This window comes from Larimichthys crocea, chromosome XV, assembly GCF_000972845.2.
Source record: "Larimichthys crocea isolate SSNF chromosome XV, L_crocea_2.0, whole genome shotgun sequence".
NCBI classification, from domain to species: Eukaryota; Metazoa; Chordata; class Actinopteri; family Sciaenidae; genus Larimichthys; species Larimichthys crocea.
In genome coordinates this window covers 8,659,054-8,679,444 of record NC_040025.1, presented here as the reverse complement: position 1 = coordinate 8,679,444, position 20,391 = coordinate 8,659,054, and the positions used below count along the sequence as shown (strand labels likewise).

At 39.3% G+C, this 20,391-nt stretch overlaps 2 protein-coding genes across 2 annotated transcripts; both read left to right on the top strand.

The window, feature by feature from the left end:
• The first annotated feature begins 438 nt into the window (after window positions 1-438).
• dnajc11a (DnaJ (Hsp40) homolog, subfamily C, member 11a) lies at window positions 439-10,334 on the top strand. The gene is made up of 16 exons (XM_010738099.3): window positions 439-587; window positions 4,214-4,343; window positions 4,436-4,509; window positions 5,080-5,181; window positions 5,303-5,431; window positions 5,513-5,635; window positions 5,812-5,885; window positions 5,993-6,182; window positions 6,315-6,400; window positions 6,548-6,664; window positions 6,963-7,118; window positions 7,258-7,327; window positions 7,534-7,591; window positions 9,045-9,187; window positions 9,389-9,518; window positions 9,843-10,334. Exons 1-16 carry the CDS (start codon window positions 516-518, stop codon window positions 9,866-9,868), a joined length of 1,680 nt encoding a protein of 559 aa, XP_010736401.1. The 5' UTR covers window positions 439-515; the 3' UTR covers window positions 9,869-10,334.
• A 5,553-nt stretch (window positions 10,335-15,887) lies between these two features.
• LOC104924677 (F-box only protein 6) lies at window positions 15,888-20,374 on the top strand. Its single transcript, XM_010738100.3, has 6 exons — window positions 15,888-16,330; window positions 17,752-18,001; window positions 18,092-18,206; window positions 18,300-18,395; window positions 19,168-19,303; window positions 19,452-20,374. Exons 1-6 carry the CDS (start codon window positions 16,244-16,246, stop codon window positions 19,596-19,598), a joined length of 831 nt encoding a protein of 276 aa, XP_010736402.1. The 5' UTR covers window positions 15,888-16,243; the 3' UTR covers window positions 19,599-20,374.
• Window positions 20,375-20,391: the final 17 nt, after the last annotated feature.

The window sequence follows — 20,391 nt, the reverse complement described above, 5'->3', positions numbered from 1 at the left end:
GTGATCGTATTATGCACGCACGGCAGTGCACTCTCTACCTTTCGTCCTTATCTTATTCTTATAGGATGACTACAGAATGTTTTGCCTGTGCAAATGTGAACCTGAGTTGGTATGTGAGCCAAATGTATGTTATGTTATGTTATATTTGTTTTTGTTATGTCTTATTCCTTGAAAATTTAATAAAAAGGAGACATAAAAAACGATACATACTACTTGCAAAAATAATAATAACATAATATCACATTAAACATTTTTAATTTTAGATAAATAATTATAAAAGTGGCACTTAACTTTTTAAAATCTGTAATCTGCACCATTCATAACAACATCTCCAATAATGAGTTAATTAACACTAATATAAATATAAAGTATGAACGCAGTCACCCACCTTTGTTGTTGTCCTTCCTCCTGAGCACGAGGGGGCGACGGAGCGCCGTGACGTCTGCGAGCGACGTCAAATGACGCGAAAGGGAGGAAGAAGATGAAGAAGAAGAAGAAGATGACCGGGTGTAAACATGGCGTCTGCCTTGGACGATGATGAGATCCACAATGATGATTATTATTCCCTGCTGAACGTCAGGAGAGAGGTATGAACGCAGCCGCGGGCAGAGTGCGTGTGTGTGCGGGTTCACGTGGCGGCTTTTCCCGCCAAGTTTCCCCGCGTCGTGTTCGAACGTCACCCGGATAATCACGCGCAACGTGAGCTAAAGCGGCTAGCCTGTGTGACCCTCGACATTGGTGTGTGTGTGAATGTGAGACTCTGCAACAGGTTGTTGAGGTTAAAAACGACTTTAACGACACGAGCTGGAGTGAGACAGAAAGTCTGTGTCACCGTGAGGAGGCTGGAGAAAGATAACGTGACAGAAACCCGAGTTTTGTTTTCAGTTTCATGACTTAGACTGAGCTGACTAACCAGCTGCAGCTCAGGTTTGCAGAGTTTGACCTGTAAACCTCATGTTGACATGTTACACAACAACAACAACAACAACATGAGCAGCAAATAATGCGCCAACATCTGTAACATCTGTATAATAATGCATAAATAATGCGTATTTACAAGTTGGAGATAGAATATAGAAGAGAAACTTTAAATGAGAAAATAAATATTCAACCTGTCTCATTGCACTGAATCACAAAATGAGCTATTTGGGATGACAACAGACTAGATTACATGAATCTGAATGTTTTTTTAACTATAATGATTTAACAGCAACTAGTTTCTGTTCAGATCCAAACTTATCATCAGTCCTTTACCCAGTTTACATATGTCTATAGACAGATACACATGTCCATATCTGTATTTATGCAAATATATATATACCTTTTTAAATATGTTTATAGTTGTTCTTTATATCTATGTTTATGTTATGCTACAACTACGACTTCTGTCTTCATAGTTTGACTTGTAAAGCAGAAAACTTCACGTTGACAGCGACTATTTTAGCCTAACACACAACAACAACATGAACCCGTCTGTTCTCCAGCAGCAACATCTGTAACATCTGTATAATAATGCATAAATAACGCTTATTTACGAGTTAGAGATAAAATATAGAGAAATACATGATAAACTTTAAATGAGAAAATAAATATTTAACCTGTCTCATTGCACTGAAACACAAAACGAGTCCTTGTCTCTTAAAGTGAAACTATTTGGGATGACTATTTTTAAACTATGATTATAATCTGGATTGTAGCAACTGTCACTTGTCATCCAAACTTATCATCAGTCTGTGTGATAATGCATACATAATAATAATAATAATAATAATAATAATAATAATAATAATATCTAATGTGTAATAATAATACATTTTACTTCATAGGCACCTTTCTGTCACCCAGGGACACCTCACAATAAATGAGAGTACACAGCAAATAACAGAAACAAACAAAAAGAACCATAAAAGTAAATCAAGTTACAAAGAATACAACATTAAAAACAGGTTAAAATAGGACAATGCAATTAAAGCAATCAAATGGCTTTGAATGTGAGCAGAACGGGCAGAGAAAATATAGAGAAATACATGACAAACTTTTAAATCAGAAAATAAATATTCAACCTGTCTCATTGCACTGAAACACAAAATGAGCTATTCGGGATAACAACAGACTAGATTACATGAGTCTGAATGCTTATTTTTAAACTATGATGATACTTTTTTGTCTCACAATAATCTGATTTAACAGCAACTAGTTTCTGTTCAGATCCAAACTTATCATCAGTCCTTTACCCAGTTTACACATGTCCATATATATCTGTATTTATGCAAATGTGTATATAGTTGTTCTTTATATCTATGTTTATGTTTCATGTTTTTATCTTTTATCTTATGACTTAGACTGCACTAACTAACCAGCTAAATGCTACAACTACGACTTCTGTCTTCATAGTTTGACTCGTAAAGCAGAAAACTTTGACAGCTGACATTTTAGCCTAACACACAACAACAATATGAAACCGTCCGCTCTACAGCAGCAAATAATGCGCCAATATCTGTATAATAATGCATAAATAATGCTTATTTACAAGTTGGAGATAAAATATAGAGAAATACATGAGAAACTTTAAATCAGAAAATAAATATTTAACCTGTCTCATTGCACTGAAACACAAAATGAGTCATTGTCTCTTAAAGTGAAACTATTTGGGATAACAATAGACTAGATTACATGCTTATATTTTTAAACTATGATGATACCTTTTTGTCTAATTATAATCTGGATTGAAGAAACTGCAACTAGTTTCTGTTCAGATCCAAACTTATCATCAGTCCTTTACCCAGTTTACATATGTCTATAGACAGATACACATATCTATATTTATGCAAACATATATATCTTTTAAATGTGAATATAGTTATTCTTTATGTCTGTGTTTATGTTTCATGTTTATGCGTCTGCCTGTCAACTTGATCGGATTGCACTTCTGTCTGCAGAGTTTGACCTGTAAAGCAGAAAAACTTCACGTTGACAGCTGACATTTCAACACAACAACAATGTGAACCCGTGTGCAGAAGGACATTCTGTTCTCCAGCAGCAAATGATGCACCAACATCTATAATATCTGTATAATAATGCATAAATAATGCATATTTAGAAGTTGGTGAGCACGGGCAGAGAAAATATAGAGAAATACATGACAAACTTTTAAATTAGAAAATAAATATTCAACCTGTCTCATTGCACTGAATCACAAAATGAGTCATTGTCTCTTAAAGTGAAACTATTTGGGATAACAACAGACTATTTTTAAACTATGATGATACCTTTTTGCCTAATTATAATCTGGATTGAAGCAACAGCAACTAGTTTCTGTTCAGATCCAAACTTATCATCAGTCCTTTACCCAGTTTACATATGTCTATAGATAGATACATATATATCTATATTTTTTCAAACATATATACCTTTTAAATGTGAATATAGTTATTCTTTATGTCTGTGTTTATGTTTCATGTTTTTATATTATGTTTTTGCGTCTACCTGTCACGTCCTTTGTCTTTTGAACTGTACTCATGTCTATGAGTATGTATGTACAATCGAGAGCAAAGCGAACCGGAGTCAACCGGAGGGTTTCTCAAACTTTTTATGCCACGTACCAGCTCGGAAAATGTTCCTACTACTATCTCGACAGACATTCAAATTCTTCAGCGTACGCCGACTTCATTTACCTACAGACAGTTCACACAGGAGGTTTTTTCCTAACGAGAAGATTGTTTACTCCGGACTGTAGTTGAGTCTTGAGTCATGAACCAGAGCTCATTTCGTATTAAAGGGTTTCTTGTGATGATCTTAACACCCTCTCTTCATGATATTTCCTGTTTGAATGATTAATTTCACCTCCACTTACTGTCTCACGTCATATTTTAACTAAGCATGGATACTGTGTGAATAAACGTGTCTACGTTAGAGGCTGATACTGAAATGCAAAAGTTATTTAAGATAACATTCTAGGGATCTCCGAGTTTGATTTAATTCAAAGTGTTGTTGATGGTTTGATATGCATTCCCTCTAAGTAGCACTACAGGAAAGTCGAGTACCACCAGCGGTGCTCGTACCACACTTTTAGAACCAGCTCTGAAAGGTATTTTAACAGGGTTGGGAGTGTTTTGATGGTCAGTAAATGAAGTCGCTAAAAGGTGAGTTCACCCATGTGAACGCCACGTCGTTAAACAGTTTTTCTTTTCTTCATTTCAACGTTGCGCTTCAGGCAACGCAAGATGAGCTGAAGGCGGCGTACAGGCGATTATGCATGCTGTATCATCCAGACAAACATCGGGACCCTGAACTAAAGCGCCAAGCAGAACAGCTTTTTAATTTCGTACACGAAGCTTATGAAGGTAAGAATAGCTTTGATCTCTCTACAGCATTCAGAAACAAACTATTCTGGTGGTTAATACTATCGCTGGTTGTCCACGTTGTCTTTTTCTAGTACTTAGTGACCCCCAGGCACGAGCTATCTATGATATCTATGGCAAGCGAGGACTTGACGTTGAAGGATGGGAGGTAAGTCCGTTATTGACTTTCTAAAAAAGCCGCCACATGCAGTTCAAATCAATGGCTATTGTGTCGACCACTGACCGCTGCCGGTCAGTCTCTAAACATACAATGAAGCCCTTCTGGCGTACAATACAGGTGGGAGATTGTCAGACTTACTTTATACATTTGTAGAAATAGTCAAGAGACAAACAGCCAAATGTCAAAAACAAATCTGTTTGGGCGAGGTGCAGACGAGCGTGAGTCCATCAAATTAAACCACAGCAAACTGTCCTTCACCAGGTTTATGGTTTTGACTTTACTTGTAGAAGAATACACAGTTGATCTTCCACCATACCGTACATAAACATAACCTTTAGGCAGTCACATGACATGAAGCCCTGCATTCAAGACTGTCCCCGTCCTATATGTCCTCCCCTTTTTTTAACCTGCGTGAAATAGTTCAACAGTACACTTTTTGCAGGACGAACATTTTGGAAGTGTGAAATTCTGGCGAAATTTCTTCTTTATCTGCAGCCTGTGAGGCAAGCCAATTCAACGTTGGCTGTGAAAACTGAAATCGTATCTTCTTAACTCCAGGTGGTGGAAAGAAAAAGAACCCCCGCGGAGATCCGGGAAGAGTATGAGCGTCTCCAGAAAGAGCGAGAGGAGAGAAGACTTCAGCAAAGGACCAACCCAAAAGTATGTTCGGGGGAAGATAACAAACCTCACAGTGAACTGTCTGTAACGTGAAGAATAATTAGGCATTTGTTTATGATCATTAATTAACACTGTATTAATTCCTGAATCTGTTTTTTTGCAGGGGACGATTAGCGTGGGAATTGATGCCACAGACCTCTTTGACCGGTATGAAGAGGACTACGAGGACGTGGTCGGAGGCGGAGTCCCACATGTGGAAATCAACAAGATGCACATATCACAATCCATAGAAGTGAGTTTATTACAATATGTTTTGGATTTAAGGATTATAATAAAAGATTTGGGAGCTGATTCTTATCGTTTTCTGCTTCAGGCTCCTCTGACCACGAAAGACACAGCCGTTCTATCCGGCTCCTTGTCGACCCACAATGGAAACGGAGGTGGCACCATTAACTTGGCCTTGAGAAGAGTCACCTCGGCTAAGGGGTGGGGAGAGGTATGCTGCACTCTCACTGGGCACCACACACACACACACTCATTCTGTAACGTAGACTATAAATGGAACACTTTTCTGTCTCTGGCTTTTGTTTGTCACAAAACGCCTGTCTGCCTGTGTGGCAGCACATGCGCTGACATTTTCAGATGTGTGACATGTTGTCTGTGTGTACGCAGGTAGAGCTCGGTGCCGGAGACACCCATGGACCTCTCTTTGGAATGAAAATATTCCGAAACCTGACACCTCGATGGTATGCGTCGAAATGCATAACACAAGACATCAGTATTTATTTATTTTTTTTCACTCCAACGTGAAGAAAGTCAGTGATTTATTTTTGGCTCTTTTTTTTTTTTTTAGTTTCATAACTGCTCAGTGTGGGCTCCAGTTTTCATCCAGAGGCGTACGTCCTGGGGTTACCACAGTGCTGGCACGTCACCTAGACAAGAACACTATGGGCTATCTGCAGTGGCGCTGGGGGATCCAGTCCTCTATGAACACCAGCATAGTCAGGGACACCAAGAGCAGCCACTTCACCTTCGCAATGCAGGTTAGGCAGCCAGCAGTTATATTTAACTTTTAACGTTAGCCAAGACACCATTAAATTAATAGTCGCTTGTCAGGGTTGTGCCAAAATGATCATTTCCTCTTTTTTTTTTTTTTTTTTTTTGCGTGTCTGCAGCTTGGCATTCCTCACACTTTTGTGATGATGAGCTACCAGTACAAGTTCCAAGACGACGACCAGACAAAGATAAAGGGTTCAGTAAAGTATGTTGTCAAAGTGCAATATGTGTTTGTACACTAACTCATCGTACGTCAACAGTTTTTGTGCAAGAGCCGACTTGCTCGAACTGCTTGAAGAAAACTTTGACTTCATGTGGAGAGGTCTTGACTTTCGAATCTTTTTTGATACAGATCAGGTTTCTTTGGGACTGTGGTGGAGTACGGCGCTGAGAGGAAGATCAGTCGACACAGCGTGCTGGGGGCCACCGTCAGCGTTGGAGTTCCCCAAGGTGTCTCCCTCAAGATCAAGTAAGTGCAGCTCTTTGCTCACATTTTGCTGTCTGGTTTCGTCACACACACACAGGCTCTATGAAAACAGCCAGTCAGATGAATTTTCTGTAAGTTGCGTCTGTGCAGGGGGGGGCTGCATCTTTGAGGATGTAGACAGACACATGATTGGACCCAATAAGATGAGAAACTTGAGGATTTTCAGTATATTTCTCCCTTTTTTGGACACACACAAATTCTCTATTTTCACCCACAGAGCATCCAATTTAGCAGCGACAATTCAAATATCAGTAACGAACCCAAACCCTTCTATCCACAGACTAAACAGAGCGAGCCAGACGTATTTCTTCCCTATTCACCTGACCGACCAACTCCTGCCCAGCGCTGTATTTTACGCCACAGTTGGACCACTGGTTTTCTACCTCGCCATCCAGCAGCTTGTTATTCGGCCCTACGTGCGGGCTCAGAAGGAAGAGTAAGAAACTTTCACTTAAAGCCGGGGCCGTTTCACGGCAACGAAACGTTATTGGAAGAAGCACCGCATGTAGTATTATTATTATCCAGAGTTTATGAGCTCATTTTATTTCTCAATTTATCTCTGAACTCTACTTCAGAGACTTGGAGAAGCAGCGGGAGAGTTCGGCCTCTAATATAGCCAAGAAGAAACAGGAGGCGGAGGCCGCTGTGAGTATTTTACAAGCTTACATTTGGCTCTGTTTGAGATAAGAGATGCATGTATCAAAATATTACACCAGTCAAGACAAAAGGGGGAGGCTGAGATGGGATTAGATAAGATGCAAAGTCTTAATGAAACTCATTAGTATAATCCATGTGATGTGAAAACTCATTGTTTGTGTGCCTTTTTTATTTATTTTTTTCCATCTCCACAGGTCTTGCTCATGCAGGAGTCTGTGCGCAGGATTATTGAAGCCGAGGAGTCTAGAATGGGTAAGATCAGTAATATTTTAGTGGATGAGCTTATCTTGGGAGTAATGTTTTTTAAGCAGGCCGTGAAACTATTTCATTCTCTTGCACTCTGAACGGGGGTTTTCACACATTTTTTTTTTAAGGTGAAATACGTCGAAGCCCGGTTGAATGTCGAAGAGATCCAGCAGGCTGCTTTCACCACATGAAACACGATTATCGCACTTTTAGCGCACATCTCACCCGCCGTCGTCGTGATTTTAGTGATTCTCTCGAGCGGTTCAAATAAATCTGCACCTGACAAAGGCAAGACCAGTTTTTAGTTTGAGCCTTTCTGGTTCTGGTGTGATTTTCGTGGAGATATGGGTAGATTTTAAAGCAGGGTTCAATTTATAAAGGGGAAATAGAGTTCAGTAGACTTTTTAATGACCCTCCAGCTTCTGTTTCAGAGATAATTGTCACTTTTTAGTTTGCTTTTGATAAGTACACTAACAAAAAAGCTCTCTGCAGACAGTATAATTTTCACCGGGGGGAGTTTGTCAAGTGATAATTGGCTTATGACATCTGTCACTGTAGAGGTTGCTTTGATTTTTAGTATCATCAGAGGTCCCCTAGACTTTGCACTTGTAAAGTAGCTGTGTGTATGTATGTGTGTGTATATGTGTGTGTGTGTGTGTGTGTGTGTGTGTGTGTGTGTGTATATGTGTGTGTGTATATGTGTGTGTGTGATGACAAAAACACAGCTGCTCTTCTCTATTCAACACACCACGCTCTACGAAATGGTTTCGGGTATTGTCGATGCAGCTTGCAATTAAAATTAATTGCGCTTGTGTCTTTTTTTTGTTTTTACGCTCGCGGAATGATTTTAACAAACAAGTCTCAAAAAAACGACGCCGCTTCTTTCTGTTCTGAAATATGTAAGCTAAAATTGCCGGGATGCAATATTCAAATTGTTTTTTTTTTTAGTGAAAGCGGGGACTTTGTGTTGGACTTTTAATCAATCAATCCATCCAAATATACGTGTCTGTTTTGTCCATGATGTTTGGTTCTCTGACATCTACTCTCTCATCCGCAACGAAATTTCGCTCAGATGTACGTTGGAAATGTGCAGTTGGATGACAATAAAGTCTAAGTCTGTCACAGGAGCTTGCGTACACAAGGTGGATCAGAAATTACTCATAAATAAGAAATATATAGAAGAAAGTCATGAGTCATGCTGCTGTTAAAGAGTCTGGCAGCTGTTGGAATGAAGGAGCTGTGGTAGAGCTCCTTCTTACATGGTGGGAGCAGCAGTCTGTAGCTGACGGAGCTGTTTAAGGCCTCCACACTCATGCAGGGAGGTGAGAGGATGCCAGCTTTGCTAACATCCTTCTCTGGAGTCTAGGGGGGGCAGTCCAGGACAGAGCTGGACCTCTTGATCATGTTTGTTGACTCTTAGTTTGCCTTTTAATCCTTGACGCTGTTTCCGTCAAACCAGGTCTCATCATCCTCAACGCCTGGTACGGAAAGTTTGTGACCGACAACAGTAGAAAACACGAGAGGGCGAAGGTCATCGACGTGACCGTGCCACTGCAGTGTCTGGTGAAAGACTCTAAGCTCATCCTCACTGAGGCCATAAAGGTGAGAACATTAATCCTAAAGCTGACAGACGTTATCGAGAACATATACCATAACCTACATTATACAAGTGTTTCTCCTAGTATGTAACACACACACACATAGTGGTTAAAAATCAATCAGTGCTGCAAACTTTTGTCCTCAACTTGCTGCATGATTATTCAGCCTCGCTGCCGGTGCGTGACCTTATGTTTTCTTTCCCAGTCAGGACTCCCTGGCTTCTACGACCCCTGTGTGGGGGAGGAGAAGAGCCTGAAGGTGCTGTATCAGTTCCGCGGAGTCATGCATCAAGTCCTGTCAGGGGACACAGAACCACTCAGGATACCAAAGCAATGTGAGTCCCGTGCAGTATGAGTCTATGGAGGGTTTTTGTCACCGTTTTGCCCCCATTGCCGCAGCATTTAGCTGCTTCAGTGCAGGTTCAATGATTCGATAGATCATACGCTCCCTTGAACTGTCTTACCTGCTCCTTTTTCAGATGTTACCGACAGCAGGGGGAATTTACTTGAACCCTAAGCCTTTGTAGATGCGTTTGATGCAACATATCTTAGAATATTTTATCTCGGCGCGGAGAACGTCTCCTAAAAAATCCACCGCGCTTGTATTACCTGCCAGCAGTGTTATTTCTGACTTCTTTTGTTCTCTCTCCACCGCGCAGCTCACAGGATTGATGCAGACACATAGGAGCTCCTCCGCTGACCAAAAAAAGACTCATCTCTCAGCCGTTTGACAGAAGATGGATAAATCCCGTTTTAGATGCGACATGGATTTGAAGTCCTTGTTACTCAGAAATTGTGCATTTAACTTTTTTTGTCTTTATATTCATTTAAATATGCAGAGCGGAGTAAAGGCATCACAGACTGGATTGATGAGAATTCAGTATCCACGGACGGGGGGGGGGGGGGGGGGGGGGGGGGGGGGGTTGTGGCCTGCTTGAAATTCAAATGTGACACAGAAATCAATGGCTACCATCTTTACTTCCCAGGTCTTCTAGCCTTCTTGGTATCCATTTTTGGTATGGCTTGTAATTTATGATCGAGTCCTATGTACTGTATTGTACACAAACTGCAGTGCCTATGATTGAAGACATGAATGCACCTCTGTGTTTTTTGCCATATAATTAAAAATCGGTCTCTCTCATGACGCTTAACCATTTTTTTTTATAAACAGGAAAAATTGTCTGTTTTTTTTTTTCTATTGCTTGTAAGATGAAATGTGAATGTTTTCGGTTTCAACCCAAGCAATTAATTTTGAACATGCTTTGCTGTTTGTGTCATCGAGGCGCTGCTGATTCTCCTCAGAACTACCGGAATATGTGAACTTAAAAAAGATAATATGATGCCACAGCTACACGGAAGTGGAGGTAATACAAAGCAAGAGAAGGAACATCGGTGACAAAGGTGAAACGGCGCAGCTTCAAATTGAGTTCGTTAAGGGAAAAGTGCACATGAGAAGTGTTTATCAGAAAGAGGAGTTCATCACTGTCGTTTTAAATCATCTTCAGTCGACGACTGCGAGCTGCCTGTCAAGACAGACCGCGTTCAGTCCGTCATACTGCAGGTCTTCTCCCGAACATCCTTTTTCTAAATCTAGAGGGTGAGATGTTCACGAATGCTTCCCCTCCCTTCACTTGTTTGCCAGTTAGTGTGCTATAAATAGAAAGGAGTGGATTAAACTGAAAGCACCACAAGACCAAAGATTGTTTTACTCCCTGTGAAAAATGCAGTCCTGCCGTTACAAGAATTATAATGAGTGAATCATGCAAAGAGGGCAGACTTAATGTTTCCTGAAACTCCCCAAAAACAACATCCACGCAATAAATGATTCTTCAGATTAAGTTTGACAGTTTGTTCATCAAGCAAAAAAAGATTTGTTTCCAGGATAACTCAAAAATAAGGTTAAAGCAGATGATTAACAGAAATAAAAACATACATTTGCATCAAATGAGGGTGTGTGATACAGTAATGATGAGTCTACATGATCGTATTGTAACAGTAGATCAAAAGATTTTGACAAGCAGTAGCTGCCCTCCTTTGTCCATTTACATTATAATTACTCAGCAAGGAAATTTAATTTAAACCTCAGCTGTGTGAGTATGTTTTATGGACTATAAATCACGCAGGGCTGAATCCATACACGTGAAATACTGTAGCCTATTTTTCATCCGTTCAGCTTCATGTAAGTGGTTAAATCTCAAAACACTTCATGTTGTTGTTCTATCCATAGCAGCACGCTTCACAGAAAAGTAATTACTCAGTCACATTAACTGAAGATGGGGGTGAAGTCAGGAGAGCATCAGTGGGTGGTCAACTGAGGGAACAACACAGTGTTGTAACCAAAATCAATTCAAATGTGGAATACTAAAGAGGTAACAAGAAACTTTGCTTGTGTAGTCAACAACATACTGCACTTGAAAGTTTGAGTTCAAATAAAATACTTATTCTCTATCACAAATTAATTCCAGCTTCACACCGACCTCTCAAAAGTCTCAGTTTCATTAATGCACACATTGTATCAGTCAACTAATTCAACTTAATTCTTACTGTTTATATACAGATTCTAACTCAGCAAGAAGAAAATACAAAGAAAGGGATTTTGCAGGGAAGCATTTTGAAAAGCGAGCTGTCAGTGTTGCTGTCTGACGTAATGATACTGCAGGGGAGCAGCAAATATGTTCGGTTTATAAACTGTACGTTAACCTTAAACTGTCTCTACGGACGACTGATGCTGTTTAAAGACACACATCATCAGACATTACAAACAGTTTGTGATAAACTCGGTTAAACTACTTACTGAGGTTACTGTAACTATGTGTGATGTGTGTGATGACATCAAACTGTGTGTTCACATTGTATTTCTTTATCTAATAATCTATTTTTTTAATCTATTTCCTATTCTGATGATTGAGTCAGGCGATTGGTTAGAGTCACATTATTTACAAGTTAATCAATCGTAACCTTTATCAGACATTTTGTTTGTATTCACACTTTAAAGTTTTCCAGGAATCAATTATGAGATAATGAGGAAAATAAAACAGTCCTGTTTGAAGACTATATTGACTATACTATATTGAAGCCTGGAGATAACGATACAGTACAAAGTACATTTAAGCACTGTACTTAGGTACAGTTTGAGGTACTTTAATATTTCCATTTAATTGCCACTTTATACTTCTACTCCACTACATTACGTTACTGTAGTTTTTTTTACTGCACTATTTACTTTCTTAATTAATTACTTGTTACTTTGATTAGTAATACAAAATACAAATCAAATACATTACGATGATTATTATAATTATAGGCTAAGAAACCCAACAGTATATAAAGTCGTTAGAATAAGCCTTGCATTACCAGCTGCGACACTGGATGATGTGATGGATGGATTGTAGATAATGTGAGAAAGCCACATCAAGATGATACCGTCCAGAAAAACTTTGTGACCTTTTATAGGTGAGTTTTAACTGGCAGAGATGGCAGAAAACATGGCGTTCATTTCATTCATTAATTCATTCAACTAAAACATTTTCCGCTTTGCAGAATGTGCATGACGTCACAGCTGATTTATTTGGAGAAGGAACCCAATTTTTATGGATCGCTTCCAGCCAGACATCAGAATTGGTAAGAATAATACACATGAAGGCGAAGACATGGTCTCCATTTCAAGTTTACAGTACACAGTGAACCTGCCAAATGAATTGCTGAGATATGGGATTGTAGCATCATAATTAAACAATCCAGCCAAACTTATTTCAAAGGGATAGTGTTAATACTTGAGAGCGGGCATACGTCACTCTCCTCTCCACGCCCCCCTTCGGGTGAAACAAGAGTTAGTGACTCGTGGCACCGTGCCTAAAAGCTGCTGCGTTGCATTTTGCACATCAAACATAAAAAAAGAAGGAAAAAAAACAGTCTACGGTTTTATTTAATTCCCCAAAGAGTGAAAGATAGTAAAAAAGAGAGAGATCTGTGGCTTCAGGCCATCTTCAGAGAGGATAAAAATGGTAAAGTGTGGAACCAGGCCAGTCAATATTATGTTGTAGATTGAAGGGAATCAGCTGTTGTCAGTCTTAGTGATGGTTTAACTTAAATTGTAACCAGAAAAACCTTTAACGATACAAACATTGCTTGTATTTGTTAGTGCACTGTGCATAGTAACGTTTAATATATTTACTTACATGCAGTTGAACAACACAAGAATAACTTCTGATTTTTGAGTGGCACTTGGTAAACATTATACCAAATCCATGTTCACCTCTCTGTATGACTAAATTAGATTACATGCTAAGCGTCAGTGTGTTGTGTGCTGTAGGTACAGTATGTTGTAGGTAACTTATCAATGTGCTAATGGTTGTAGGTATGCACCAGGAAACGACTGTGGCAGTCGATATGAGATCCGTGTAGAGTTGCTGAATGAAAGACCGGAGCCCGTCCATGCTTTTGCTTTCATTTTCATGCATCCTTTGAAAGAAACCTGGCATGAGGTACGATCACAGCACGAGTGATCTATTGTCATGATGATGTTTAGAGAAAGTGGAAAACCCAGTGACAACACTAAACTTACTGTAAACCTCATGATACCCGTCTCCTGAGTATTACTGACATGTCGACCAAAGTGCACTGTGTGTACTGTCTTTCTCTTTTGTATCGATCAGTCCCCGTCTCTGCACTTTATAAACTTTTATTTATCGAACTAAATCATTCACTAACATGCTGTTAGTTTGACACTCTGATGTCAAACTGAATAAAACTCGGCTATAATACGACTTCCTTGTTTGAGTTCAGCCTCGCCTCGGCTTTTCCAGAGCTCGGTATCTTATTCTTTTTTTAAAATATATATTTACAAATCACATTCAAACCAGCTGAACTAGGAGTGGACAGTGCATGACAAAGAAATAACAGCAGAATAAAAAAATAGTACTTGTTCTCAAAAGTCTTCACACTGTGGTGGTGGCGGAGAAAAAAAAAGAATTCCTACTCTCCAGTGGAAACGACTGATTGAAAGCCTAACTGTCCGTTCTATTAACGGATGTAGCTGCAGACTGTCTGATAAGACATGATGGGTTACAGTCGCTCACATCACAGCGGCCCACCACATGCTCGTATAAGTAACTGCCCGAGAAGATGAGAAGTCCGTTCTCAGCCTCAGACACTTTGTTGAAGGCTGTGATTGCACGCTTGCAAGTCTAAAGAATAAATCCTGGGTTGGAAAGGCATTCTTCTGTCTTCTGTGAGTCTTTATTACGATTCATTTGAACTTTTAAAATGATATATTTACTCACACTCCTTACTTGTAGTTAGCCTTCTTGGATACACAGTAACTACATTTGTGATACGCTGTTTTCAATGGCGTTTAAATATATTAAAGTCAAGTTTCAGTCATTTCTTGTGATACTCAATTTCCAGTTGATTGACACAGTCTTTGCGATTTGCCTCTAAACATGGATAATATGGTTAAAAAGGTTCAATCAAACTTTTTTTAGATGAAAACCATCCACACAAAACAGTATAAATATTGTGTTTTCGTGTTTATTTAGTTAAATCTCAACATAAATTCCACTTTTTTTTGTCTTTGCTTGATGAACAAAGTTATTCCAGATAACTGTGCATGCACAACTCTTAACAGAGTTAAGAAGGGAGCAGGATTACTCACAGCAGCCCCGGAAAAAAATGATTCATCCAGATTGTTCCAATTTTTCACGTCTTCTGGAGGCATTGTGCCTTATATATATGGTCTGATGAGTCATATGTGCGTCATATGTACTGTAGTTTGGCTTGGGAACAAGGGGGTGGCAAGTTTAAGTGGACCAAATTATGATGGGTGGGCTGGTACCTGGAAAGGTGCTGTTGAACGTACCATAACATCACCATTCATTCTTCTGTCACAGGTTTTCGACAACTATGCAGTCACTGTAATGATTGGCAGTGAGCCGTACACCCTTGGCTTATTTGATACAGCAGGTACGATGTGTTTGACTCTTTTAAATTTAAATGCATTCCTAATTAAAGCACCTCTCCAGCTACCAGTCCACCTCCCATACTTTGTTCCATGCCAAACTTGAATCAGCCACCCACCGGTTCCCAAGCCAAGTCCCTATGCTACTAAATGTTAATGTTGTTATGGGATTTTTTTAAAGAAAAACCCTTGAATAAGGAAGACTGTATTCAAAGTATCAAAGTTTAAGTTGAATTTATTATTCTTGTACAAGGAGTGTTTAACACAATAGGGGTGACAGAGAAAAGGCTCCTTGAGGAGCTCTAACATTTATTTTTTTTAAATGGGCTGCCTCGGACACCACTGACTAACATCACAACATTCTTTTTTAGTTTTCTGCTCAGTAATGAACATTATGTTTTATATCCAAATGGTACTCCCCGAGCCTGTCTCTCCGGTCCTTGTACTACTGATTTATAATGATCCCTACCTGCCAGCCTCAGTAAATTACATGCCAAATAAGGAAACATGCAAAAGACAGGATACACACACTATCTATATGAATTAAAACACCTGAACCCCAGTATAATCCTAATCTTTATAACAAATGTAACATTTTATAATTGAAATATGTTTCTATTTCTGTTTTTATTTGCTCCGTGGAGCATGTTTGCATGAAAGATGCCACATAAATTATTATTATTTTTTTTTTTTTTAGTTTGACTCATCCGTCTTCCTTCTCAGCTCTGGTCACAGGACTTGCACATGCGCAATATCGAGTTCAGTATACCGGAAGTTTTTTTCATTCCTGACAGCTTGCTGATAATACTCGGGAAACACTGACACTGTCCGAGCTTTGCAGTGAGTCACGCAGAGAAAAAAAGACTTTCTCCAGCTTCACTTTCGCTGTTTTCGCGTTTCGGTTATGGCGACCGAGGGCGGCCGTGTGCGTATTTTCGGTGCGTAAAGATCAGCTGCTAGCTCTGGGCGGCTGTTGCAGCGACATCATACGCGTCATTTCTCACATATGCGTCTTCTCTTGTGAGGGATAAAACAGGTTGAGTCTGTTTAAGCAGTAAGTGCTTCAGTCGTATCGTCACCGGGCCTGGGTTTTTCCCCCCCGGCATGAAGAGGAAAGCCGTGGTCATGGGTGCATCTCCGAGCTCTCAATCAGCCTCAAAGCGGACTTCATTCTCGGCTTCAGATGAAGACGTAAGTGCTTTAAGTAACATTACACCCATCTCGTCCGGTACCAGCGCGTCTGCAGCCAGTACAAATGATAAAGTGACTGGATTAGATTACTCGTGATGAGATTTATATGAACACTTTGACACCGAGGCCACGGCACACGCACTCTGAACGTGTCAAACATATGGACACTTATAAATTAAAAGACTATTTTTGTGTCAAAGTCTATCAAATCTGTAAAATCATAGTCTTATTATTTGATTTGTAAACTTTAATTGACTTGATGAATAAAACAAATTGAAGCCCACCACCATGCAGCCACATGAGCACATGTTTTCAGTTCCTGAGGGGACCACCACTTTCATTTGAGTAAACCTGAACCTGAACCTGTTTTTGTAAAGTAAAGTTGCAGAAGTTGGAAACTTTCATGAAGATTAACAGGAATTTATGGGATTTAATGGACTTTAAACCAGAATTTTACTAATTTTAAGATTGGCCCTTAAAAGAGAACTTAAATATATTTTGGGGAGAATATATTTTTAGCATAATCTTGACTAAAACAACCAATAATTTCATGCAAGTACACTTGAATACCTGCTATTCTTCTGAGCCCCACATTAGAGAACGTGGACTACATAATATTGTTCAATAAAATAATTAAAACTTGATAAGGTTCTACTTCCAAATAAATCTGTTGATCTGTCTTATAACAAAACAAAATGTTTATATTTATTTTTGGATATGATACCATTTGTTTAAATTACCCCCAATTTCCAGTTAATTCCCATAAATTTCCATAATTCCCAGTTTCCAGTTTCCGATTTGGAATATTTCCTACCCTAGTGTAAAGTAAAGTTTGTCAGACCAAAGAATAAAGTGTTATTAACATCCCAGCCAAATATGAATGATTAAAAATATCGACAAGTTTATGAAATTAGGCGTCGAATGATTAAAAATATCGACAAGTTTATGAAATTAGGCGTCAAAATCGGGTAAAAATGAGCAGTATTCTCAGCCGCAGGAATTTTGAAGCGACTGAAACATGTCAGATGAGTTCAGAAAAATGACTTTGAAAGTGGGATGAATTTATCTCTAACTCTCTGCTAGAGGTGCAGGGGTATGCTCAGGGTGGCCTCAGTGTGTCATCGAGCCACCCTTTAAGGACCGCCCACAAAATCCTGGGCTGAAAATTTGGTGGAAAACATTTAAATACTATATTGTTCAACGTCTTTTCACATGTTTTCAGCGTCTATTTTCCAATGTGTTTTGAAAGAAAGCTCACAATTGCCTACACAGACTTTAAATTGTTTACAATACTGAGGTCAGGTTAGTTAAGCGGTTGTGTTTGTGTAAACAGTCAGGGGCGTTGGTCCAAAGTCAGCGCTTCAAAACTAAACTGATTACTGATTTTCAGCTTATCTCTGTCTTGCCTGTTCTCTGTCCAGTCTTTCTCAGTTCCTCTGGACATCCTGGAGGAGATCTTCCTGAATCTTCCTCCTGATGACGTGGTTCATATTTGTCGGTTGGTGTGCCATCAATGGAAAGAAGAAGCCGACAGCGAGTCTCTCTGGAGAGAAAGGTGCAGAAGAGAAGGGTACCGCCTCCGTGACGCTTCCAAAACACCCAAAGACTGGAGGTTGTTTTACTTCTTGTGCAATAAGAGGAGAAATCTTCTCAAGAATCCGAGAGCAGAACGTAAGGACCCATCAAACTGATTCCACACAAGGTCATCATTTTCCTGCTGAACAACAAATCATCTTTTTTTTTTTGTGTGTGTGTTTATAGAAAACATGAAGAATTGGCAACTATTGCAAAATGGTGGTGATAAGTGGAAAGTAGAGGAAGTGATGGCGCCACATCCAAACCAGACCGTCCGGAAGAACTTTGTGACTTCTTACATGTGAGCATTTCACCAGTGATATAACATTGAGCTGTTATATGATCTGCTACATTTCTAAGATGCCGTAGCTAAAACCTGTTGTGCTTTTCGCAGGATGTGCACTAAGTCGCAGCTGATTGATTTAGAAATGGAAGGTTACAACCGCATGTTCATGGACGACTACCAGCCGGACATCAAAATAACCGATTGGTGAGAAGAACACACATGAAATACTCTCACAGTAGTAAATCCTAAATTGATACAGAGCTTACCAACATATATCAGTGTGCTCTGTACACACAGTCAGTATTGATCAAAATAACATCTAAAACATTTCACTGTGTGTTAACACAGTGTATGCATAAATAAAATCACTCAAACTAAAATGAGCATGTTGTGCAGCCTCCAGCATAAGAAAATATTTGGCCTCCTGAGGTTATATTAAAACTTTTACATCACTTTCATACATCTACTATAGAGAACGATGTAAGAAGACTCAATAAATACGACTTTGTAACATCTAATACCGCCTCGACATGAACAGAAGCTCGTTATTTGAACAACACACTGTGCTAAAATGAATCCTAATGAACGTATTAAGCGAAATAACACTGCAATAATATTGCATAGACTGTTTGGCCATGATAATATTTTGTCAACGACAGTAGATGAAGGAGGTGACGAGAAAACTGTCAGTTACAATTCTAGTCTTTGTTTTTGGCACTGAGACACTGAAAACAAACATACTTACTATTCTCTTGGTGCAGCGCTGAACACACGCATTTGACTAATTTCTTGCCAAACAGGGATTAACATAAGCGGATAAAAAATATATACATATTGAAATAAGGAAATGTGTTTTTACTGCTGCTGTAATTTGGCCTCTCCGATGAACAATGCTGAGAAAAACTCGGCCCTGTAGTTCAACCCAAGTGCTGACACCTGATCAACGTGCTAATGCTTTGCGCTTCTGTTATCTTAGGTATGCACCGCGACACGATTGCGGGTGTGAATATGAGATCGAGGTGGAGTTGCTGAATCAAAAAAAGAAAACAATTGTAAAATTTGCTCCCGAAACCGTTTACTTCGAACAGTGGAGCGATCGGAAATGGAAACAGGTATGTGTCAGACATTCATTTATACTATGAAGTTCAGAGCAGGTAGAAAAACCTAAAAACTAGACCCTTTTAACCCTTGAATATCTAAATCCAGCTTTGGTTGGGCTCTACAAGGGCAACTCTAGACTTTACTATATGTATTTTTCAGGTGACCCATGTATTTCGAAACTACGGACCAGGAGTGAGGTACATCCGGTTTACCCACGGAGGAAAAGACACACAGTTCTGGGCAGGATGGTATGGTATTCGTGTTACCGACAGCAGCGTTGAGATTTGTCCAGCAACGGACACATAACTCTTTAAGATTCATCTAATGCCTGCTTCGTGCCTTCTGCCTGAAATAATACACTTGCACCAAAACTTATTTGCCTTATATAATCTGTAGTTATGTTAAACAGTAAAGGAACATTTATTCGGGAATAAAACTGAGTATTGGTTGTCAACAGTTTTATTTATTAACCGTAGCTTTTATGCCGCACCTTGAGAAGATTAAAGTCGTACGGTAGAGCAGAACTAAAAGGTTGTATTTGGCCTAACACAGGTGGAGTTAAATGTTAAAAATGCTGTTGCTGCTCTTACAGAGAGCATTTCAAATCTTTCCCCGCTTCAATTTTAATATTACCTCTTACTGCAGCTAGATGAAAGTACAGTTCACAGGTAGGTACCCACTTTTCCTGAAGAGCCTCACACACAAATACCTTTTCAGTAATTTGTTTTAGCACCAAAGGGATTCACACTCAACAGCCATATCACAATCAGTTCTTAGGCTCACAGTAAATTTAATCATTATTTGTCAAGACCACCAACTGGTCATGGAAATGGTTAGGACAAAGTGCCATTTATGTTTGCTTTACTGTGGTATTCATTGAAAGGTAGGGTGATAACACGTGACGTTATGTGAAGTCATCAGTTCATATTGTAATATTATTTCTGACGTCAATGATAAAGGCTAACAGGTTGATCTTTCTATTATAAGACTACAGTTGCACTAATCAGCCTGTAATATTATTTGCACTGCTCTGTAATATGTAAGTTGTGACGATGGAGAATTGTAATAAACTGTTATTTGTTGCAGTGTTGTTGTGTTT